This window comes from Carex rostrata, chromosome 16, assembly GCF_964058835.1.
Source record: "Carex rostrata chromosome 16, lpCarRost1.2, whole genome shotgun sequence".
Lineage (NCBI taxonomy): Eukaryota > Viridiplantae > Streptophyta > Magnoliopsida > Poales > Cyperaceae > Carex > Carex rostrata.
The window spans coordinates 4,428,461-4,455,421 of NC_135933.1; the positions used below are offsets into that span (position 1 = coordinate 4,428,461).

At 32.1% G+C, this 26,961-nt stretch overlaps 1 protein-coding gene and 1 pseudogene across 2 annotated transcripts; both read right to left on the reverse strand.

Annotated features, from left to right (window-relative positions):
- Positions 1 to 939: 939 nt before the first annotated feature.
- LOC144567594 (uncharacterized) lies at positions 940 to 2,413 on the reverse strand. The gene is made up of 2 exons (XM_078317757.1): positions 1,889 to 2,413; positions 940 to 1,454 (listed from the first exon to the last, which is right to left on the reverse strand). Exons 1-2 carry the CDS (start codon positions 2,301 to 2,303, stop codon positions 1,111 to 1,113), a joined length of 759 nt encoding a protein of 252 aa, XP_078173883.1. The 5' UTR covers positions 2,304 to 2,413; the 3' UTR covers positions 940 to 1,110.
- Positions 2,414 to 23,576: 21,163 nt separating this feature from the next.
- Positions 23,577 to 25,615, reverse strand: LOC144567368 (protein DETOXIFICATION 49 pseudogene; annotated as a pseudogene). The gene has a single exon (XR_013515404.1). The product of XR_013515404.1 is annotated as a protein DETOXIFICATION 49 pseudogene (transcript).
- Positions 25,616 to 26,961: the final 1,346 nt, after the last annotated feature.

The following is a 26,961-nucleotide window of genomic DNA, read 5'->3' on the forward strand; positions in this document are numbered from 1 at the left end:
AGTATTCATGGGTCCCTTCAATACTTGTGTATATTATGATTGAATGGTCCGGATTTTTTTTTTAGCTGAAAATCCGTAGACAATTTCATTGATACAAAGTAGATGTTACATAGGATTATTCGGATGTGTTTCACTCACGTGCATTTAAGTGGGCCTTATTTATGAAATAGTTGAAAGCATTAAGTTATGTTATTGTTGGGTTTTTGGATTGGTCCGGTTGTTTGACATCAGATTATAATGGACTGAGTAGTCATGGATTTTGAATTGTTTTCAGGTCTTGATTTGTCTCGTGTTCAGTCGGATATCATCAAGTTGTCTAGATTAACATCTGATTGTTTTCAATCTATTGTTATTTCAGATCCCGATCGTCTAAAACTAAATTGGATGGATCGAGTTAGACTCGTCTAAGGATCAGGTCATTTTTTGAATTATGAATGACTAGGATTTTGAATCGGATTGGATTTCAAACGGTCCAATTTGTTGGTCATTTTTCGGGTTTAAGTTAAATAGTTTTTTTTGTCCTTTTGCTTTAGGTCATCTTAATTTCAGTATCTTGTATCAGGTCGTCTCAATTCAGATTGAATCAGTTTAACTTTATGAAAAATTAGGTTGAATTGGATTTGGATTCAAATTCAGAATCAGAATCAGATTGCATAAAATTTTTAATTGAAACAGTTTATTTTTCCTTTGAACAGAACAATGAAACTGCTATTCAAAAGCTGAGCCAGCATTGAATGAGCTAATTACCAGACTTCTCTGAACCGATCTCGAACAAGCTGCGAGCTACAAGCATTATCTCACAAGAAAATCCATGAAGGAGGCACAAATGGCAAATACTACATTTGATTTTTCCATAAGCCAAGTCAGTATTTACTCAATAATTTGCCAAACTGAGTAAGTATTACAAAGAAAAAGAAAAAATCTTCAGCAACAACTAAATTAGTTGAAATTGCAAATCAACATCTCTGTAGAGAAAGTTCTATGGCATTATTGCAAAACTAGTCCCTTAATCGACAAAAACAAGTATACAAGTCAAGAAATGCTTCATCTCTAGTCAAAACATGAAACAAAACAAAGATCACATAATATAAGAAAACAACCCAATTCTTTTCACCGAAGCTTCGTATTGACCTTTTGGTTCCTGGCTGCCTCTTTGACCATTTCAGCATACCCTTCAATTGGTGGTGTAAGCGTAGCCATCAATCTGTTGGATGGGAATGGCGTAAGATCAGGCACTAGAGCAGCCTCTTTGAGCTTCTCTGGCAATGCCTCGATAGCCTCCTTTTTTAGCTTGAGAAATTCTGTCTCGGCCTTTTGTCTGGCACGGTGCCGCCTCATCAAAACCCTACTGTATTCCTTTGCCAATTTCCTACCATCCTCTACAGTCAATTCGTATTTTGGTATCGCGTCTTCGTCTACTAAACCCAGAGATATGTAATCTAAACCAGGAGGACCTGTTATGGAGATATTGTCATCTGATTATCTCCCAAAGATACAGGATTGATACAATGTTGGTTTGAGACTGAAATTGGGACCCACAAAGCTTGAAGCTAAAGAGGGTCCCTTAATAAGGATTGTGGGTCTAGAATTTCACCCTGACAAGATAAGTAGGTCCCCTCATCAGTACCACTGGAAACTCAAACAATGTATGCAATGCTGTTCAATACTGGTACTGTAATGCACCTACTGTCACAGTACAAATGCTCATACTGAGTATAGACTAGCAAACAACCTGTTGCAAAGTGGCAGCACAACACTCTTATGTACAAATGCTATCACAAGAACTTCTTGTTCTATATATATTGGTCCAACTACCAAACCAAAATCTGTGTTCACTACAGTTACTACCTTATCAGATCAAATCAGGAACTAGATTTGTGATAATTACCCATTTGGACACGCCTATTTTGTTCCTCTTTCTTCCCATCCTTAGCGGCTTTCTTCTGAGCTTTGATCATTTCAAGTTCCCTCTGCCTCTCCTTCGAAATCAGACCCAATTTCTCACGCTCGACCTCCCTGGCTCTCTGTTGGGCTGTGAGGTAGCGGATCGGGGTTGGGGCGGAGAGACAAGAGTTGGCCATGGTTGAAATGCGATTCCCCGTCTCCTTGTCGACCCGGTTTCCGCGCTCCGAATCAGGTTCGTCGGAACCTTGCTTCTTCTTTGGCAAGGAGGCACGCTTAAGCACCTGGCCGGTCTTGAGCTTTCCCTTCCCCTTCGCTGTGCCACTCACGGATCGAGTTAGGATCAGTGTTTGGTTTTGCGAGAGCGTTTTGAGAGAGCCGAGAAGGGATTGTCGAATCATGGTGGTTTGTCGGAGAGAGATCTGCCCTGGTGGTACTGGTAGGGTTTTTGGTTTTAGCACTGGAGGTGCGACTTGGGAGCAGCCGGTTGCGAGTTAGCAATTGCGAAGGAGAAAGGAATTCACATAGCCTGAGTTAACTCAAATTTGGAGTTTAGATCTGGACAGTTGGATCTTTTCTGCACGCATATTAAAGGGACCAGTCAATTCCATATAGGGGCGGATTGGGCCGGATTCTGATCGTACGATCCAGTTATAAAAACAAGACTTGAATTACTTCAGAGGTTCAACACTCAAGTGAAATGGGAAGTGAAAATATTGAACTGGGCTTAATCTGGGTCGGAGGAAATTAGAGTTGTTTGATCATGGATGGAGTATTAGGTTTTATTCAGAAAGAGGAAAGGAAAATGCTTGGAGGGAGTATTGGGCTGAGATATGTAATGGCCTAAATGAGATTCTGTTTACATGATAGGCATTTTGTCTTTTTAGGCCTTTAAATGTTCTCACATGTCAACGAATATACATGATTATGTACTCTCTTTTTTTTTCAGAATGATATGATTAGTTGTATGCTGTATTATTAAACAAGTTTAATTATATAGTGCTGTAATTTTCATGATATTTTTTTTAATTTATGTTCTAATATTTTGCAAGTACTTGAAAAAATAACCCTAGCTAAGATAATTGAATCAATTGGTACAAAAAATTCCGTGCAAAATTTAATATGAATATAGAACATGACCAGTTCATACTTCAGAATATAGCAAAATGACGTATAAGCTTATGTCAAAGATTTAGAAAAATGAAACTCCAATTATATATATTTATTAAAAGCAACTTGCAATGAACAACAATTATTCACATCTAAACCCAATAAACCAATTGAGTTAACCACGCTACAATGACCGTACCTAATATGTTTTATATTTGTAGATAGGTAGAAATCCTAATTCATAGTGACCTTCATTAATTATCTGGTTTCGTTTAGATAAGGTGGCCGCAATTATTGGGTTTTAACATCTCTAATTTTTATTTTTTTGATGGTTAGCGGCGAACATCTCTAACATTTCATACAATATATATGTTGAAATTAAGGCGATATATTGTATACTATCAAATTCCTATATGCCAAACAAGTCAGAGGTCCGTGATATCATATTTTATTAGAATAAGTCTACGGAAAAACAAATTATATTCCTAGGTCTTATATGATGGATGGCATTTTAATACGCACGATTCGAATTAAAAATATATGAGAGCTGGACTTTATTATTAAATTCAAAAAGGATCTCCATTTATTGGAGGCAGACCTTCTCTCAATTAAAGCAAATTGTAAACCCAATCAAGATCACATTACATGGAATGAATATGCTGATATCTAATTGGTTAGTTTTGTGGTAGGATTTAATTTGATTGGCGAAGAGAAGAGAGGCGGTGAAAGGGGGGCAGGGCAGCAGATGACACGCTCCCTGGTCAAACCTCATCTCTGCCTCTTTCCTTCCAACACGGATCCTTCTCCATCCCATAGGCCATCAATTTCTTCATCAACTCAATATCTTACACAATTTTTCACGCAACTTAAATTATACATTTTATTATTATAAGGTACACTTAACTATTATAAAAGAGTAGAACTATGCATATTATGGATCCACCTATGCTGTGATTTTATATTTCTATTTTTCAAGTTGAAGTCGTTGTCGCTGCCAAGGATTAAAAAAAAAAAAGAACAAGCTCAAAGCTTTTAATATATTCATATAAAAATATATTTATAAAAAATCACTACTTTCGAATGATCGAGAATTTTAAATCAAGTAATTTTTCCGAAATTTTTCCATATTCACAAAAAAAAAAACCAAAACACTCCAATTTAATCATAATTCAAATTTTATCCAAGTCGTCAAACCATTTAGTGTCCCTAAAGACTAGGGGCCGCCAGTTGACCCTGCGGCCCCAATATATATATATATAGAGGAGGGATCAAGTTACAACATTTTTTGAGTTATAACAAGTTACAACAAGCATTTTCTACATTTTCAAACTCCAAATCATCGATTCAAACCGTTAGATGTGATCTCTACAATAAAATGTGTTTGGAGACCAAATTTTACATTTTTTGAATTTTTTTTTCTATTTATTAAGATGGGTACAAAAACTAGTCAAATTCAAACCATTGAATTTTGTACCCATCTTAATAAATAGTAAAAAAATTCCAAAAAATATAAAATTTGGTCTCCAAGCACATTTTATTGTAGAGATCACATCTAACAGTTTGGATCGACGATTTGGAGTTTAAAAATGTAGAAAATGCTTGTTGTAACTTGTTGTAACTCAAAAAATGTTGTAACTTGATCCCTCCTCATATATATAAGTGGCACGTAGCATTTTGCATTTTGCGTAAAACATTTTTAATGCATTCAAACAATTGTGTGGGACTCATTATTGGAGGAAATCATTCAAACAATGGTTTAATCCATGCAAACAATTTTGGTGGGACCCACATAGATATAAAAATATTATTTTACAATCAAATTTGAATTTCATTTTGCTGGAAACATTTTTTTAATGCATTCAAATAATTGTGTGGGACCATTATATTGTAAAAATATTTTATTACCCATATGATTCATTTTTTAATACATTCCAATGGCCAAAAAATTGCCACGATGGTGCGTCATAAAGTCTTGTCTGGGCCTGCTATTTCATTTGGAGTGACTGGGACCGCAGGGCCAATTGGCAACCCCTAGTCTTTGGGGTCTCAAAATAGTTTAGCGGCCTGGGTATTTCTCGAATTTCCCAAAATCTAAGGTGATTTGGTTTTTTTTTTTATTATGGTATAAATAAAAATTTCGGAGTGATTTTTCTATTTATTTGTTCTAAGAGTAGAATTCAAATATCTCATGTCTTTCATGCCTCATTCGTGTGTCACATTTTTATCTTTGTTTTTAAAGTCCAAACAACATATTCAGACTGCTGAACACGATCTTCATATTAAAATGTGCTTGGAGATCAAATTTTATATATATGGAATTTTTTTACTACTTTTTTAGATGTAAACAAAATTGTTGTTTTTGGATGGTCCAAAATCTTATAAAAAATAATGATATTGTACCTATCTAAAAAATAGTAAAACGAAATTAAAAAATATATAAAATTTGACTTCGAAGCAGATTTTAATATGAAGATCATGTTAAGTAGTTCAGATCGATTGTTTGAACTTTGAAAACAAAAAAAATGACATAGGGCACAAATGAGCCATGAAGACATGAGACATTTAAACCCTACTCTTTAAATAAATAGTAAAATATTATATATATACTAGTATCATTCCTGTGCGTTGCAACGAAATACATTATAAGAGAAAACAAATTTCATACAAAATAACATATTTTCATAAAAAATAGACTAATAAAAATAATTATTTAACAATAAAAGAATATGCTAACGTATTCTCATACAAATAAAAGATGCAAGAGATGTATGTAGATATCTGAAGAGGAGAAACAAGGAAACAAAGAAAAAAATCGCTAAAAGCCAGATAACTTGTTATCAAATATCCTGATATGTATAGAAACAAAATTGATAACATTTCTAGATTTTTCACGGCAATAGCTATAGAAACATAGAAGAGAAATAAGGAATGAAAGAAATAAGGAAACATAATTATATCGCTAAATTGGAGAGGAAGAAATAAGGAATGAATGAAATAAGGAAATACATTATATTGTTAAATTTTAGAGTTTATTTAATTTTAATTGTAATCCATCATGTGGCGGTACGTGTGGCGAGTATATTTTTAGTTAAATTTAGACTTCTACACATTATTCAGATGCATTTAATCAAAAAAGACAGATTATGTTATTGAATGGCTGAGATTAAATCTGAAATTTCAACTTTCAATCGTAGCCGTTGGCGGATCGGACACCCAACGTGCTTAATAATAGAATGGAGATATATATATAAAATATGCATTAGTATTAGTATTATAAAATATGTATTAGTATTATAAATATAATTTATCTATTTTTATTTGACAAACAACAATGGACAGCTGACATTAGATTTAGCCAAATCAAATATATTTTCTAAATTTCTCAAAAATACAAACTTAACAAATTCAAAATGTACTTTTAACAATTCCTACACATTAAATAGTAAATAAATATTATGGTCCCAATAAACAACAACTCAATTAGAGAAGCATGGTGGGAGCATAGGCGGGGGTTCTCAGAAGAGGCCAAGAAACGATGGGATGTTGCTTGGGCAGTAGAAGTGTGAGAGTTGTGAAAGGAGAGGAATCAGAGGATTTTCTCTCAGAAATACAAACAAGTGATGAGTTTAATTAATGAATCGGTACAAGAAACTTTTTTTTGGGGATCCAATTGTTAAGAGGGGGTTTGTAAGGGAAAAAATGGGTACTCATGATCAAAACCGATAATTTACGGTGCTAATTAGTGCTTTATTTACTATTTAATGTGTAGGAATTGTATTAGAAAAACCCAATTGGATATGTAGATAATTTTTTTATCAATATATTGTCAGCTGATTTCTTACCAGCTAACCTTAAAAAAAACAATTGCAGAATGTACATATTGCTTATTACAAAATGGAACTTCACTATTAAATTTATTTATTTTAAAATTTAGGAGAATTTAAGAGATAAGGACAGGGAGGATAACTATAATATTTTTCTGCGTTTACTTTTAATTATTTTAACCTTTCTTGTGAAAACCCAAAAAGTCATTTCAAATGATTCTGTGGCGGCAAAATGTAGCTGTCCATTTAATCAAGGGGAGACAATCTTCATTTGAAAATTTCATTTAATGTAGAGGGATAAAATCTGCGTTATTTTTCTTAGTTTGGTATCATATCTTTTTTTTTTTTAACTTCAAATCTATATATTAAAAGGACAAGTTTGAAGCTTTTCATTTTGTTCTAGATCAAGAATTAGAAATGTATTCACATTGAAATTTTGAAGTTTTGAGTTCATTGTTTATAAGATTATAACGAGAAAAAAACTCAACAAATCTTATTAATTATAACGAACAACGAATATTTGTGCTCTTAATTAATTTTTCTTATATAATCATGTCTAAATTTTATTATTTGTGATATTAACTATTCGTGACCGGCTTGAAATTGTCATGTAATGCTTTTAATTATAACACTAATAAAAATAAGATGCGGGCCCAAATGTCTTTATTTTTGTGTTTCTATCATGCTTTAATTTTCTAATTATTATTTTTTAAACTTATATGTCAAAATAAAACTGTTAGATGTGATCTATATTATTTCTCTACATGCACATAAAAAATTATCATTTTTCGATTTTGCTTTTATATGAATCAATAAGTTGAAAATTCAACATTCAAAATTTATCAGTATCTATGTACTTTTGCAAGTTATTGGTAACGATCAAAACAAAATTACATGTGTCATTTGTTATATGTGCTTAGAGAAAAATAAAATAGATCAAATCTAACTGTTTTATTTTGATATTTGAGTTAATTTTAAATTTTAAGTTATTAACATTTTAAAATTGAAAACACAAAAAATTAAAGCATTTGAAGTCTCTTCAAAAACAAAAAAAGGGTATAACGGGACACTTTAATATAATCATCAAGTTTGACACTAATTGCAGGTGAATTAATTTTAGCTATATTTTCGTTATTAATCACTCTGCTTAGAACATCTGTGTATACTGGGATAGATGTGCAGAGATACATATACTGATATACATACTACTAGCTACCAATTAAGTCTTCCATCTAGTATTTTATGTATACGTATGTACTAGGATAGACGTAGACTACCTATTCCCACGGTAATGCCAAATATTCCTTAAGTACGTATAGTATATAATTATGTTAAACAAATTATTATGTATGACGGCATTAATGCACAAAACATGCAAATGTCTGTTTAATTTCCATGGACAAAATTTATATTTTTTAATAGTAGAACAAAAGGCTGATCTAAATTTGTATATAACAATTTTCTATATATTTTAATGAATTAAAAATAAATCGTACATTATCTCCACAGTCCACCATTTTTTAAAGCCCGACCATAGTTTTGTAATCCAAAATCAAACATTTATCTATATAGCTTTTATATGGTACAAAGTCAACCAGCCAAAAGATAACAATACTATAATTAACAACATGATATATATTTATTTGAAAATAAATTTTACAAACCGAATTTTAAATTGTTTAATTAAAATTATTTACTATTTTATATCGAAAGTAGCTAGTTATTTTTTTCTACTATCTAAAAAATATTATAAAGATTCTAAAAGATGTAAAAAATTGGTCTTCAAATACTTTTTTTTTTAATTGATGGTTTTAAATACCTACTACCAATTCTATTGATAAAAATATATTTCCAACGAGTCAAATAATCATAATTCATAAATTTACATTTTTATTCTCACAAAATTCTATAAATTACTCTAAGCTACTCTACTCTTCTAATTCTACTTGTATACACTCATAATTATTCTAATATAATCTCCATCTCTCCATGATCGGATCTGCTTTTCGACCGCCGCACTCCGATGATCGGATATTCTCATCATCATGCTTCGATCGAGATGGAGCTAGAGATCACTCGATGCTCTGAGCTCTAATGATACTGTGCAACTCTGCTTCACTCTCCCTCATTTTTCTCTCCACTCGAGAAAGTAGAGCCGAGAGAGAGTAGAGGTGTTGTGTTAGGTAAGGCCTAAAAGGAGTAAAAGAGGCGGACTGAGATGAAAAGGCCAGGGAGGTGATTGCTAGATTTTGGAATCGCTAAATTTTCACTGGCGCTTTGCTAGAAATAATTAGTGTATCTTTTAAATACATTTTCATATGAAAATGATATTTATTTGTTCGAAATGACATTTAAGCTTTCAAAATAAAATATGTTCATAGCCCGTAAAAATATATTACCATTGCCTCACTCATTATAAAATATACATTTAGGACAGCTGACATGAGATTTTGCCAAATCAAGATACATTTTCTGAAATCCTCAAACTACAAACTTAACTATTTCAAAATGTACATTGTCAATTGCAAAATATACATATTGGCTTAATTATTACAAAATGGCATTCACAGTTAAATTTTTTTGTAAAATTTTGGGAGAATTTAAGAGATAAGGACAGGGAGGATAACTATAATATTTTTCTGCGTTTACTTTAATTATTTTAAGCTATCTTTTGAAAACCCAAAAAGTCATTTCAAATGATTCTGTGGCGGCAAAATGTAGCTGTCCATTTAAATAAGGGAAGACAGTCTTCATTCCAAAATTTATTTAATGTATAGGGATTAAATCTCCATACTTTTTGTTGTTGGATTTATTGTTAACCTCGTTGGATTTAATGTCAACATTGAACATATATGTAATCTAATTATGAATTGTTTACTGTCATATATGATTGTCAATTAAAGTAATTAAATAAGATAATAGACAATTAATATATTCATTAGGATGTAGTCCATAAATGTGTAGAACAATTTAGGCAAAGATCAAATCATTGATGGACTGATTTAGAAATTTGCAATTCATAAAAGTATCTTTCATGAGGTCAGAAATCTGCCTTTATGGAGGGTTGTGCTGTCCACACGGATATCGATGCAGTTGCATAGCTTTTGATGCGCCAGCACGGTTTTTGATGCACATCACATTATACCTTTTTCAATTTGGCAGATAACTATAAAGGTTATTATATGGTTATTATATATAAGAATTGGTCCCCAAGGCACAAGATAATCAAGAAAAACACAGAAACTAAACATATGTTTTTTCTCTTAAGAAAAATGCAGTTCTGTGTGTCTTCTCTTCTTCTTCCACCATCAAAGAATAGAGAATAGAAATTCATTAGGAAATATGGAGAGGATTTCTCAAGGGCCACACCTTACTGTTTTGGAAAACTTATTCCTCGACCCGACGACAAAAATGTGAGAAAGACTTCTTGCCATTGAAGACTTGTCTGGTGCTCACGGAGACGGCTTGCTCTACTATCGCTTTGGTTATTTCATGACAAATGACATGGATTCAGGTATTATGTTCCACACTTATGATTTATATTTTGGGTCTCTTTAGCATAGGACGGTCCTTAAGTTAATGTGGGAAACTGTTTCTCCTTATCTGGAGTGTAAGTGTTTGACCCCTAGATGAGATGTAATTGTTTGATCTCTAGATAAGGCGTAATTGTTTGGTCTTTATGATTCTCCAACATTTGTTAGTTTGGCTTCCTATCTATTATTTTTACTTTAAATCTAGATAATAAAAACGACAAGTTCAAAGCTTTTGGTTCTGTTCTATATATCAAGAACTAAAAATGGATTCATCACATTGAAATTTTGAAGCTTAGAGTTCATTGTTTATAACGAATTATGAATTATTTAGCACTATAATCTTTTTTATAGAATTATGTCTAAAATAGGCATTTAATATACATTATCATCAAGTTCGGTACTCATGCAAGATGTAGGACTATAATTGTTTTTATATTCACCAACAGCAAGCAAATTAATTTTAGCTAGATTTTGGTTATTAATTACTCTACTTTGAACCTGTGTATACTGATCAGATAGGTGTGCAGAGAGATACATACTAGCTACCAATTAAGTCTTCTGTATTTTATGTATACGAATGTACTAGGATAGATGTAGACTACCTATTCCTACGGTAATGTCAAATATATATATATATTCCTTATCAAGTACGTAGTATAATTATGTCAAACCAATTGTTATGTATCTGGGGCGGCATTAATGCACAAATCATGCAAATGTATATATGTTTAAGTTCCATTGGACAAGATTTATATTTTTTTATAGATGAACAATTTTCTATTTGAATGAAAAATATATAGTACAGAGTATATATCTCGCTCCAAACCATTTTTTAAAGCAAGCCCGACCATAGTTTTCTAATCCAAAATCAAACATACAGTTCATTAATTCAAACATTTATATATAGCTTTTATATATATCGCACAAAGTCAACTAGCCACAGGATAACAGGACTATAATTAACAATATCTGTGATATTATTATCCAATCACCTCGCTCTAGCTCCACGTACATTCATACCGGCCCTTTCGTGAATTTAATATTATACACTGATATAGGGGTCATTTTGACATTTTTTTTTGTCCTTTTGTAGTTATGGCCCTTAAAATAAAATAACATGTTGACAAAATTTTCTCCTTTTTTGAGTTCCCCACAATCCCACATCCACCTCTCCCTTATCCCTTGGATGGTTGGACCTCACTTCTTTAACCTAACCCCATGCATAGATGAATAGATATGGTAGCTAGGAAAGGGGTAGATGCACATATAATGCAACCCTTTTTGTAACTTAGCTTACCAGTAGCTATGCACTGGCATTTCTCCTAGCTAACCCCACCTATATATGTGGACTCTCCTCCCCTGTTGTATATATTTAATGATCATTATAACTTTCATTATTATTTGTAACAAAAAAATTACCATAACTTTTCAAGTACCATGGCAATTAATTAAGAGGAACCCTTTTCGGTTGACATAAATATAACAAGTTACCATGCATATGTGATATCTCTATGTTTTGGGTTATATAAGGCGTGCAGTACTGCTGGTTGTATACCGGTACACATACATATATAGTATTAATGGTTAGTAGTACAGTTTGGTACAAGATTTCTAGAAACAAGGTGTTGTCAATTAATGTTTAGTAGTATCAATTAATGTCAATTAATATATAGTATTAATGGTTAGTAGTATCCAGAATGGTTTTTGTCTTCTATATATCAATTAATGTTTCATACCAAATTATATAGGCAATCGGACGATTTTGTGAGGCCTATAAAATCAGCATATACTATGCCAGTTCAGCAATTTAATGAGATCAACTATATACTGATCCAATAAGTTGCTTGGATTATGACAGCATATAGTAATTTTTGTTAGATTACAAGAACAACACATGTGTAAGTTAGATGGCATGTCATTCTCTACTAGGCCACTACCACATGTGCGTTGCGATCCGACCGGCCTACTAAACAACCAGCACGAGTTACATGATTAGCTCCCTAGTCGGATGGTCCCGGAACTAATTGAGTTGTGCCTTACAAATCATGAACAACTAGCTAGGTGCTTACATGCTAGTGAAATTGGTTGGTTGATCTTACAGTACCAGTACAGGGGCAATCAAGAGAGGTCCAGTCGAAAGGGTGGCATTAGTAGGCTCTGAAAGGGATAGAGTATCTAAACCTGATGTCATCAATCTCTAATTAAATTTCCTTTGGTAATTACCCAAGCCAAAGAAGTATTTTTTTTGCATATGATACATATTATTTGCATGAGCGTAAAAAGGCCTTACATTTGGTTCCTTGCTTTTATAGCGGCAGCTTGTGTAGAGTACATTACATGTCAAAGGTAGTATCAGTACCGTTCACCACATGTTGACACAATTTTTTTTCGTTCAGAAAATATTTGGTGCCCCTCTTGTTTTGCCCTCTCTTTTCTTTCTATTTTTATCTATTAATTGTGCACAGTACACATACAAACATAAGGTAGGTACCTATCATAGATAGTACTGGTACAGTTAAGTTGCATATTACCAGAACAATAAGACCAATTAGAAAAATTAAATGGGGAAGGGAGAGGAGGGGGAATCATATGAACATAATATCAATTCTGTATTGTACGTAGCTAGGTTGACCTGAACAACCCGTAGAATATGGAACTATAATTGACCTATAACAATTATTAAGTAAATGATTCCTTTGAGATCATGCATTTTTTTGGTACACGACTTAGAAAACACTTAAATGTTTTCTGTTATGATTTTTTTTTTTTTTAATAACACCTACTATCAAATATAGTTATAAATATTAGGTGCAAATGCAGTGATAGCAAGATCTTACTTAAAATAGGTTATCTTGACAATCCCCCAAGTCAAAATATCATTTAGTCCCAGACTTTTATGTTGTAGACAGCTGGAATTTATTCTACTAAAAGGTTTATTTTTGTACTATAAATCTATAATAACATGATAACACGATATCATGCATATTGTAAGGTCAAGTTCTCCTTCATTAAATAGTGATATTTACTTCATATGAAACCAATTGATTAATGCACCCAAAGTACAACGCAATCAATTTTAAAGTCTCTCGAAAATAAATATGTACTTTGGACAGCAATCTTAGATTATACAAACATAATTAAATGTTGATAAAATACGAAAATGGGAGGTTGGGGACAAAGCTTGCTAATTAATCTGTAGAAAATAAGATCAAGAGAGATCTATTTTGTCATTATTATAAATCGAGGAATATTAACTGGCAATTGGCTTTTGGATGCTTCCAAAAAGCTGCTCTATAATTTCTGTCCATCTATAAATCTAATTAATCAATAGGAACCACTTAAAGTCATTTTCTTAATTATACAGGTAATAAAAAGGTGTACGAATCCGTATGAAATTAAAATTAACAATATATTTTTGTCAAAATTTATTGTTTTTGTAAGATAATTTACAATAATCAGTATATGATGAATTTAGTACTTTTGGTAGACGAAAAATAATTTTGTAGCCTGTGAAAAAAAATTAATTGTACAATAATGTATGAATGTAAGTTGTAATTAACAGGGCTCAAGGAAAACATCTAAACAAATCAGAGAGTCATATAAGTATTCACATATAGCATCGTTGTTAAAAACCGTGGTGTTAAAAACAAGTGGAGGAAAAAAGATAATAAATGGGAAAGCGTGTGATGAGATGGATAAGAAAATAGATATGAAAGAATATTGCGGGGCAAAAAAAGAAAAGAGAAAACATTTAATTATGTTAAAAAGTAGCAATATATAGTGAAAAGTACAGAATTGTTTTTGTGTGAAAGGGTGGAGAGTAAACTTTTCATATCTGAGATAGAGATTCGTGCATAGCCATTTAATTATTATAAAGACATATAACAATGTCTCTACTTTTCAATATTAATGAAACCCTCTGTATTCGGATTTTGAATATATGTCGTAAAAGTACAAAATTATTGTTCTCATTATCTCATATACATATATTGAATGCTATTGGGATTATCATAGAGATACATAGGCTTAGTCTTCTAATTATTATATCTATCTCCGATATATGTACATTATTAATCTACAATCCTAGCTAATAGTTTCATCAGTGAATCAAGCGTTGTCATCAGGAAAATAACTGATATGGACATTGACATTGGCTTATATATATAAAAAGGAGCATTTCTTGCCAATTAGGAGAGATTATTAGATCTGTGTGGAAAACCATAAAAGAAATACAACATGAAGCCACATGTGAGTATGGTACAAAAATTAGTAGAACCTTATATATTATGGTTGCTAACGGCCACGACACCAGCTCTACAGGATTGATTAAATGATCGCCTAAATTCAACAGCCTATTCCATACTCTGTTATCAAACATATATATTAATATCCTACTTTTCCTCTGTTTTTTTTAGAGAAAGATAAATATATCTAGTCTTCCAAATTTCAATATACATGAATCACTCCCCATTCAAATTTCGAACCCGCAAACTCCCATACATTTTTTTTTGCCTCTGTTTATTCTTTAAATTACTCCTTCCACTTTATATTTATTCTAATCTAACCAAGCTCTGTCTTAACGGTCAGCAAACAATTAACAAGTTCTATCATTCAGGGGCGGAATCAAAATTTGAGTATATTGGAGCTAAATAATATCTTAATTTTTTTTTATTGAATCAGACATTATTTTCTCTTTTTGAGTATGAGTCGTACTTTTATTTTGGCGTATAATCCCCTAGAATTCCATATTTACTAAACAACATATTACATTACATGATGAAAATTAAAGTGCTTTGAAAGCATCCTATGAGCTACCCTAAATCTTCATGCATAGATTTGCAGCAAGTAACAGAATGTCAGCAAGCAGCCTACTGTTTACCATAAAAAATTAAAAACAAAGAAAAGCCCCATAATTTTTTTTCCTTCTTTTCATTAAACAAAAAACACAACAGTACGAGTCATACTATATGACCATTCCAAATTGGAGAAGATATTTTTCCTTTTTTTTTACTGCACACACACATAAATCAATGCGTCTAAACAGAAATAACAAACCCAATTTCAAATTGAAAAATATTATTTTCCTTTTTTCACTGTGCACACAAGGAAATAACAAGCCCAGTCCGTGATTTTGGATTCTAAAACTTATGTTCAAGCCCCTTTAACTTGTTTATAATAGAGGGGGCTAATACATGTAAATTAAAGAAACAATTAAGTAAGATTTCAATATACTATTTAAAAAAAAAAAAAAAGATTTCAATATACTTGATAATAAAATTTTAAAAACTTGAGGTGGCTTAGCACCCTCCAGCATCCACTATGATTCGCCCCTGCTACCATTGCAAACAAGTACATGAATTTCAGAATAAACTATTTACAAACTATATTCACATCTAACATAATTTAGAAATTAATTGCTCTCTCTACAGGTAGGTCGACAGATTGAAAAATCAGTTGCTCGTACATACATAAGCAATGTATCTGATATGTCTGTCATAATTTGAAGTCCCTACTTTTATGCCATAGTTGGCATAATGTTTGTTGAGTGTTCTCAGATTTTGATTCTTCTTAGACTTTAATAAAGAACATTATTATAATGAAAAACTTGCGAATTTGGAAGTCATTAGAAAAGTTTTAACTTTTAAATACATGTTAATTATATTCGTTTATTCGGTTTAAAGATAGTAACTTCCTTTCATAATTTTAACTTTGAATATTTTAGAAGACAAAAAAAATCTTAGTTTTGGACACCACAGCAATTAAACATGCAAGATAATTTTTGTACTAGTTTTCCTAATCGATCAGCATATATACCATATTTTTAAAAAAAGGAATTGCCTTATTTTTTTTATTTTCTATTTATTACGTTTGAGAAAATGAGATAATGATGAGATGTTGGGAAATTGTGAGATCGTTTTTCTAAAAGAAAATGTTCGTGATATATATATCTAGAAGGCTTTTCATAATGAAAATTTCGCTAACATATAGCTTATAATTGCATATTTTATTAATTAGAAGTATATTTTGGTAACTCTAGAATAAGGATTCACATGTTTGTCCTCAAATTAGCTGTTTGTTTGGTTATTTCATTTTTTTTTTCCTTGGCCAATCTCACAAGATGTCGCATGTTAGGATGTGTTAATAACTTAATATGATCATATTGTTTATGTGTTTGACATGGTTTAAATAATAGCAAACGACACACTTAAAAGATCATGCACTTTGATATACTGAGCTAGTCTTGAAAACTTAACCATGGACTATGTTGTTCAAATATCTAGACACAATGCATATAGATCTTTAATTCCGACAAATAAATGTTTTGACATATGTAGCTCTCCATCTTATACATGCACCTCACTCTCCAGCTAGCTACCACCTACAATCTATTCCCAATGGTAATTTATATGATCAAAATCTACAACATGCAAGTTGGAATAGCAAAGTCAAATGATGTTTGGGGAAGACACTTGTCCTTTCTAAGTAAAAAAAAAAATTATAAATATATACACACTTATTTTTGCTATGATTCTTTGAAAAAAATTGTAAAAATATAATTTTACAGTTCGAAACAATTAATGGTAAGGTTGTCCCTACAAAATTTTAACAAACCTTACAGTACTTTTTTTTGGATTTGAATCATCATAAGTTTATTCATAAAATAAATGAATCATAACAAGTAATTTAGCGTTGATATATAGATGATTAGGCTAGGTATATATGCATATATGGTATGGTGCAGGGGCAGAGTCAGGAAAAACAAGAGGGTAAAATTTTCAGAGTAGGACATAATTATATAATTATATTAAACACAATCATATTTTGTATTTATTTCTGAAAAGCAATGACAAAATAAGTATATTTTGAAAAAAAAAAAATTGAGTCAGGAGTAGGCAAGTATCTCCCCATCCTGTCATTGGTACAACGCCTGATTAGGACAAGGTTTTTGTCCATGATAATATTAATACTGAGGTCAAAATTATGATTTGCACATTATTTAGAATGGTGTTTCTAAGTAGGTATCGGTGAGCAAAAATGATGATAAATATTATTATTTATAGTTATTTATAGTAGTGAAAAAAGATTATCTTAACAGTACTCTAGCTTGTCTTATATATAGTTGTATGATGTTCGAACTCAACGACAACTTACTGAGGTGAGATCCAAAGTATTTTGAGGTGGACCTAGCAGACACAAACAAGTTGTAAAAGCTCAAAATACTCTTAACTTGGTCATGTTTGGTTGCATGTGTAGTTAACCTCTTACTCCACACTTAATTTTGTCAAATAAGAAGTAATTAAGAAATAATGATTAAAATGGAGTAAGAGATGAGTTAATCTTGAGTAATTTAATTTACTTCATGGCTCTAAACGGATTAACTTACTCCGTACTTACTCACTTGTAGGCTCTCTGTTATAGATAGAGATCTTTTCTGCAATATCTTACTACTTCATGTGAATTAATTTAAACTGCGAAACAAGATATAAAATATGAGAAATCAATGGTGGTTACGTGAATTACAAAATTTAATGGACTCAAATACAAATTTCTAATTTATAGAAGGGGCTTAAATTTATAGGAGTGACTTAGAACTCTCTCCATCACTGTGTTCGATCTGCTCTTTGAGAAGTAAAATATTGGCCTACATGCATTAAAGTTTGCAACAACAACAAAAAATATAAGCAACTTAATCCTTCTTAAATTTAAATTTAATAACAATTAAACAGAATCTCTACGTGTTTGAGTTAGGGCTTGGGCACTATCAACTCTATATATAGCATTAAGGTGTTTACTAGACAAGGACAATTGAATGAAAAATTAATTTAGGTTATGATTAATTAACAATTGAATTTCTCATAGTGAAGCTATCTTTATTTATTTTATTTTTTTGACTTTTTCGGTTGGAGAAATATGATTTTATTAATTTGGAAAGAATAAATAAATGGATTTGCTTTGATTGGTGTACATGAATTCCACCTCATTCACTAAGGTATAAATGAAGTGAGATATAGCTAATTTGGACTATTGACGAACGACAAAACAAGTAATGATTTTAAAGAAACAATTAATTTTGTCATAGAAACGCGGTTGACGTTCACTATATTTAAACAGAAGTTGAAGTCATGTGTGGCCTCAATAAACGGAAATTATACATAATTTATTGACAATAATAAAGATAACCAACTTGTGATTTAGGCTCAGAAGATTCTCTAGCTATTTTCTGTGTGTTGGAAGAATAAAGAGGTCTTGACCAATGAGATCTTGTCATTTAAGTATTGCAAAAAACGAGGAGATTGCTTTAAATACTTAGTATAAAAATTATTTGTAAAAAAAAAAAAACAACAGGGCGTGTTATTAAAATTAAATTTCGGAAAAAATATTAAAGATTTACTGCGTTTTTCAACTAGGTACATGTCTACATTCAAGTATCTCTTTACATTTCTGAATTTGAGCAAATTTTTTTATTTTCCTAATAGTAATTCAACAATTTTCTTCAGTGATGTGGATAAAAAATTACTGCATAAATTCGCTTTTCTTTTTTGTTGTTGAAGTCATGTACTTTTGTTTTGTTAATTTATACTCCATAAAAAATGTTAAGTCTTCAAGTTTTTATTTATACCACCCTATTAATATTTTTATTTGCTCAATTCGATTTTTATATCCTTCTTTATTGATCGAATGACTTATGTACTTATTATACTTCTTCCTTCTCATTTAAAAGATGTGTTAAAATATCTAAGATATAATATAACTATTAAAACATACAATTATTTTAAGTTCCTCGGTTGAACTATTACATGATTAATCGTGTTATTATACTTCTTCCTTCTCATTTAAAAGATGTGTTAAAATATGTAAGATATAATATAACTATTAAAACATAAAATTATTTTAAGTTCCTCGGTTGAACTATTACATGATTAATTGTGTTATTTATCATTATATGTCTTCAATGTTTCCGATTTTTTATTTATATCAAAAAAAAAATTTTAATTTAAAAAACTAATCAAACTGCTTGTTTTTTTTCGAAAACTACCCAAACCGGAAAATTTTTTTCCAGTTTCAATACCAATTTCCGGAAAATTTTTTTTTCCAGAAATTGGATCCTAAATCCGGAATAATTTTTTCCGGATTTAGGATTTCTTTTTTTTTTCCTAAATCCGGAATAATTTTTTCCGGATTTAGGATTTTTTTTTTAGGAATTTTTTTTTTCATTTTTTAGTTCTTATTTATAATTTATTTATTTTTTGTATTGAAGTATTACAAATATTTAATATATTTAAAAAAAAAATAGATGGAATACTATATAATTTGATTTATTTAAAAGACTGCTACAAATAATTCGGATCAACATTTTTCATGTCGGATTTTTTACGGCAGTAAAAAAAATATATAATATAATATATGTATATCTATATGTATATATAATATAAGAGGAGGGATCGGATGACATCCTTTTTTGGTGACATCGAATAACATCGTGCATTTTTAAAGTTTTCAAAGTCCAAACAGTCGATCCAAACCATTCAACATAATGGATATGTTAAAATGTGCTTGCAGGTCAAATTTAACATTTCTTGGAATTTTTTTACTATTTATTAAGTATTTAACAAAATCGCTATATTCAGATCGTTGAATTTTTGTACCCATCTTAATAAATACTAAAAAAATTCAGAAAAATGTAAAATTTGATCTGCAAGCACATTTTAACATATCCATCAAATTGAATGGTTTGGATCAACTGTTTGGACTTTGAAAATGCACGGTGTCATCCGATGTCACCAAAAAAGGGTGTCATCTGATCCCTCCTCACAATATTATATATGTATATGTATATATAATATAATATATGTATATATAATATAATATATATGTTAAAAATTTTATTCGACTCGAACCGTTCAACAAAAATTTTTATTTGATCCGAACCGTTCAAAAAACAGTGATTTTCTACCCATCTTAAAAAATAGTAAATTTTTTTCAAAAATTATAAAATTTCATCCCTAACCATATTTTAATACGGATATCATGTTGAACGGTTCGGATCGACAATTTAGACTTTGAATACGAAGAAAATGAAGATATAAAATATGAGGTATGATGAGGTATAAAAAAAAATGAGGCATTGGAACCCTCGTTTAGTGCCTCAAAAATTCAGTTTAAGTTTTCGTTCAACGGTAGGCATTCAACGATCAGTATTTTCAAAGTTTTCAAAGTCCAAACAGTCGATCCAAACCGTTCAATATGATGGATATTTTAAAATGTGCTTGCAGATCAAATTTTACATTTTTCTAAATTTTTTTACTATTTATTAAGATGGGTACAAAAATTCAATGGTCTGAATATAGCGATTTTGTTAAATACTTAATAAATAGTAAAAAAATTCAAAAAAATATAAAATTTGATATGCAAGCACATTTTAACATATATATGAATCATGTAAAACTATTTCATGAATCTCATAAAACAATTACAAAAATCTTGTTAAATAATTGCAAGAATCCTGTAAAACTAGTTCAAGAATCCTGAAATTTTTTTTGCAAGAATCATGTAAAATAATTGTAATAATCATGTAAAACAATTATAAGAATCCTGTAAAACTAGTTCAAGATTATGTAAAACAATTGCAAAAATTATGTAAAACAATTGTAAATTTTTTGTAAAACTAGTTCAAGAATCATGTACAACTAGTGCAAGAATCATGTAAAACAATTGCATCAGCTGGAATACTAACTCAACAAGATGCATGAATTAATCTAGATATGTAAAATAAAAAATGGAAATTATTTCATAGATCTTGTAAACTATTGCATAATAAATATTAATTAAGATCAAGATACGATCCTTGATCTTAGTCATATAACATGTAAAAGAACAATGTAAATAGATCTAAATAGAAGGAGACATTTAGATATAAAAGAACGATCTAAATGGATCTAAATAGAAAGAAACAACTAGAAGAAACAGCAGACCTAATATGATCGGGCGCCGTAATAGCATTGGTAAGGTGGTGCGAACGAGAGAGAAGTGGTAAGCTTCAGTGAATACTGTAAAACAACAAGATTAATACTCTATATCGCCTCTCTTTCATCTCTCTCCTCCAGATTCTCTCATCTCTCTCCTCCATATCATCTCCTCCTATCTCCTCCAAATCGCCTCTTTATTATCTCTTTCTTTCAGATTGCCACAAGATGAATACTATAAACCACAAGAAGAATATTGTAAAACCATAAGTGAATACTGTAAAACAACAAGATTAATACTCCATATCGCCTCGCTCTCATCTCTCTCCTCCAGATCGTCTCCTCATATCTCTTCCATATTGCTTCTCTTTCATCTCTCTCCTCCAGATTGCCACAAGATGAATACTCTAAAACCATAAGATGCATATCATAAAATCACAAGGTGGATACTATAAAACAACCCGATTATGCTCCAGATCGTCTCTCTCTCATCTCTCTCTCATCTTTCTCCTCTAAATCGCTCCTCCAAATTGCCTCTCTTAGATTGTCTCTTCCTATCTCTGTGGTCAGAGCAGCGGCTGGGCCGACAGTTGTTGCAGATTCCAACGGTTGCGATGAAGAAGAGCATGATCTCTTTATCGTTCCTCAGACGGTGTTGCATCGGTGCCTGACCAACCTTCCCGACTAAGATCACCTTGAAAAGGCCCAGATCCATTCCTCCTTCGAGCTCTCGCGTCTCAAAAGGACGCACATGACGCGAGGAAGGAAAGGAGAAGAGGTGGAGGGATGGAGATGGGAGGCGGAGGCGACCGAAGAGAAAGCAGCGTGAGAGGAGGGAGTTCTCCATCTGGGAAGGTTTTGATTTTGTGTGGTTGCGGGAGAGAAAGAAATTTGAGGAAATGAGAGAGAACATGGGAGATAGAAAGTTACTTATAAGACAGTTAAGAAGCCTTATCCAAACATTTGAATAAAAATTGAGTACAAAACGTTGAGTACTATAACTTTTTCTCAAAAAATAAACATTTGTTCAAGGGTTTAGGGTTTGATTCCAGTATCTGATAAACTCCAGTAGGCTTTGATTCTAGTATTTGATTCCAAAACCGATGTAACATAGAAGAGAAACTAGAAGGAAAATTCCAGTAGGCTTTGATTCCAAAAATAAACCATCTTGTCAAATACTGACTTATTTGGGGCTGCACTATGCGGATGTGGCCATGATAGAAATGGAATTTCCTAGAAACAAGGGTTTTTTGATTTATTACTCTTGAATAAATGGTATATTTATAGGGTTTAGGCTTTGATTCCAGTATTTTATTCCAAAAACTGATCTAACATAGAAGAAGAATTAGAAAGAAGAAAAATTCCAGTAGGCTTTAATTTCAAAAATAAATCTTTTTGTTAGATACTGTGATTTATTTAGGACCACACTATGCAGTATGCGGCCACAGTTGAAATGGAATTTTCCATAAACATGGGTTTTTTGTTTTTTTTTTTTGTACAAATGATATATTTAAAAATTTCATCTCTTCATCATTAGACCAAACTCATACATGGGCTTAGAGTGGAAAAAAATGTGCCGTGTCGTGCCGTGCCGTGACTAACACACCGTGACTTTGGTCTAGTGCCGTGCCATGACTAAAATATTAAGGGGTGGTCACACTACGTGAGTCACGCCGTGCCCAAACGTGCCTCGCGTGACTTGTGTGACCATTTAATCATAATTTAAATTAGTTTATTCAAGATTCATCATTTAATCAATATCTAATGGTTCTAATTACAAGTGACTCGCATGACTACGTGTCGTGTCGTGCCGTACTATGCAAAAGTTTTAAAAGATGATCACAGCACGTGAACGATCACGGCACGGAACACGTGAATCACAGCACGTAACTGATACATATACTGTGCCGTTCCATGATGGAGCCAGCTCCGCTGTGCCATTTTTCCCACTCTACATGGGCTTTTCCAATTTGAGACCATTTCAAGTTCTTACAATTATATATGCACTTTGAACGTGAGCTGAAAGTGATTTACACAACTAATTTTGCCACAAAAAGTACAAAAGATCGTTCAAGTAATCCATTCACGTGAGGTTAAATTAAGTTTCCGTTTCTCAGCCAAATCTGGCGTCTCCAATAGCTATAGCATGCATATAATGTGCACATCGAATTTGTTTGATAGTAATAATTTAATCTTTCATTTTCAATCCAAATAAAATATTTGTTAGACCGAAGATTTAGAAATGACATTGCAGCCTTCAAAGAAGCCTATCATATATAATTAGGTGGGAAAGCTGAACAAAAATCCCAATACAGATTAAAAAAAAAGTTGTATCCACTCTTTTTTTTATAATAAAACAATTTACTCCTGTGAACTTTTCTTATGAGACCAATATTGCTATAATTAAACAATACAAAAAAAGCAAAAATTTCAAGTCAGCGAATTACCAAATCATAATTAGTGTCTAATCTAACAACCGCACCAATCCTGTCTCCTCTCCATCAACTGCATCCAAATTTTTCAATCGTTCTTTGGCATCTTTTTCATCAATAAACACACATATTTTGTTATCTTTCTCTATTTTATTGCTACTGCCTCTGCCAGTTAACCTCTGTGCTCTTTGAGTCTGTAGGTGCCAGTCGGTACCAGTCACCGAGACTAGCATGAACATGACACATGCCATTTGTGCTGCCAGCATTCCGAGCCACATGCCGGTAAATCCCATTCTCAACCAAAATGCCAACACTAAAGCCACCGGCATGCCAACCCCGTAAAAAGCACCCATATTTATGTTTGCGGCCACACTCGGCCTTGCGCTTCCACGCAAAACACCACATCCGGCTGTCTGAGGGCAGTTGCCCAGCTCTGCCATGCCTAATATAGGAAGCACTGTCGCTGTGAGTCGTAGAATTGATGCATCTGATGTGAATGCACTTGCCCATATATCTCTTATAATTATTGTAAAACAAAGTGCTGCGATGCCTAAAACCACCCCACATACGACCCCGACACGTGCAGCTCGATGGGCCTTGTCAGGCTGGCCCGCTCCGAGTTCATTTCCAACACGGGTCGACACACTATAGCTTAGTGAAGAGGGGAAAATGTATATCAAAGATGTTGTTTGGATGAGGATACCCATCGATGCAACGGTTGATTTTGGATCAGCAAGTAAGCCACAGAGCAAGATCATTATCTCGTACCACCACCATTCTAGGCAAACTGAAATGCAACTTGGTATCGCAAGGTTTAATAGTGATTTCCACTCTAATAAGGTTTCTTCATCACTACTTGAATTATCGGTATCAATATCTCTGGTGCTTTTAGAGACACCAGAGAAAAGAATGTAAAAGAATAAGAATAGAAGAAGGTTAAAGTTGGCCAAAACAGAGGCAATTGCAACCCCTTCTATACCAAGGCCAAGAATTGAAACAAGCAAATAGTTTATAGGAAAATGGAATAGAAGTGCAATGAATGCAGCATAGCTTAGGGGAAGGGTGATTGATTGTGTACGGAGATAGATACGGATTGGGTGGAGGAAAGATTGTAACAAGAGATCCGGTAAGGAGAAAAGAATGTATGAATGTGCAGCAGTGGCTATATCAGGGTCCTGGCCACAGGCCAGTAAAAGGTCTTGCATGGAGAACCAGAGAGCAGCAATAGGTACAGAGGCGGTGAGCAATAGAACAATTGTACGCCGTAGAGTCTGATTGAGGACATTGTGATGACCGGCACCAACAGCTTGTGCGCATATTGGTTCCATACCCATGGCAAGACCAGAGAGAACAGAGTAACCGGTTATATTGGCAAAACCGAGTGCTAACGAGCCACCAGCAAGCGATAACCGGCCCAACCGACCGAGAAATAGCATAGAAATCATCGACCGGAGATACAGTAACAGCCCTGACAATACCATTGGTAAAGATAGCGCTAATATAGACCGGACCTCAGCCATGACCGGTACAAGGCTATTCGCTTGGTGGGGTTCATTTGGGGTTTTGGGGCTTTGTTTATTGATGAGAGGGGCGAGGTGCGGGGGTTGTTGATGGTGGCATTGAGCGTTTGCACCGCACTCGCACATGGCTGAGACTGGAGAGGTGATCGTTAGAGAGGATATATAGAAGCCAAGAAGGGATTTGCTCTAGTGATATGGATGACAAACAGAGAGGTGTGTATATATATATAGCGCGCGGTATCATGGATTTGATTTCTTTTTCTAGTTGTTTGCCTTCTTTGAGACAGGAAAGATATCTTTCTTTTACTGATTTATTGTTCATATTGAATTGTTTATCTTGTTATCTGTTATAAGCTGTTTTTATAAGGGAAACAATGATATTTCCCGCCAGAGATAATTGGAACTTGTAAAAGTATTATCTTCTCTGCTTCCACATGTTTTTCAATTATGCCCTTACAGTTTTCTTTTTGTCCCAAATTGCCCCTGCTGCAGTATGGGTCCTGTTATTTTGTTTGTAGTATTCATTTGTTGTTCATTAATGATTGACAAAGGGAGGATTTAAGTAGATCCGAACCCAACTAATTTGTAACATGAACAAACCTGGACCTAATTTATTTGTACATCAGAATTGACTTGGACCTAACTAACTTGTAACCTGAGGAAGCCCAAATCTGACTAATCCCAAAATCTGTGCTGCAATAGTACTAATACTATAAAAAGAAATTCAGACTTTGCTGTGAACTAAGTTTTAGAAAAAAACTCATTTTAATTTAATAGATAATAGAAATGAGCATAACAGAGTTAAATCAAGAATTAAAGTTTCTTTGCTTCGTCTGGCGAGAAGAACTTGGTAGACATTGACTAAAAGTATTCATGTATTTCTTCTTATTTACCAATTAGTTTTATTTGAAGGAGAAGAAATAAACCAAATTACAAAGAGTACGTATAGCAAAAGAGAAATTAATTGAGAGAAGAGAAAAAAAAAAACAGATCATGCACTTAGTTGAAGCTTCTTAGCAATCTAAGAAGATTACAATTTAACGTCAAAGGTAGAGCAAAAATATTTAATAGGATGGAGAATTTAATTATAAATGAAGCATAATTTTATAATTATTTTAAGTTTCAGGTTCATAAGTTTCTTAAACAAAAATAAAAAATAAAAATAGAAGTATAATTTGAAAAAATTTAAGCCATGGGAGACCCATAATTATTTTTATTTATCTTTTCTATTATATATAATAAAAATATAGTAAAGCTGGAATGTGCTATGCTTACCAGGAGAGTTTGGAAATGATAACTACAAAATTTATCATATTAACTTAAACGACAAATCTAAATCATTGAAACCAATCTAATTTATGAGTGATGTGTGTACATACATGCAAAACTTTTGAAAATTTTCAAATTTATTTAGTACAAAGTTAAGCAGTAAAAAAATGAAGTTTTATAAGTTATTTTAATACATTTATTTTTCATTCTTTTTTGAGACTTTGTAGTGAATGAATTTGAAAATTTGAAAATTTTGTATGTATACACATTACTTGTGAAGTAAATTATTTTTAATGATTTTGATTCAACATTTAAAGTTGATTCAATAAATTTTAGAATTATACTTATCAAATTCTCTTGATGAACATAACACATGTTTGTTAGCTTTGCTAAAAAAAAATTATAGT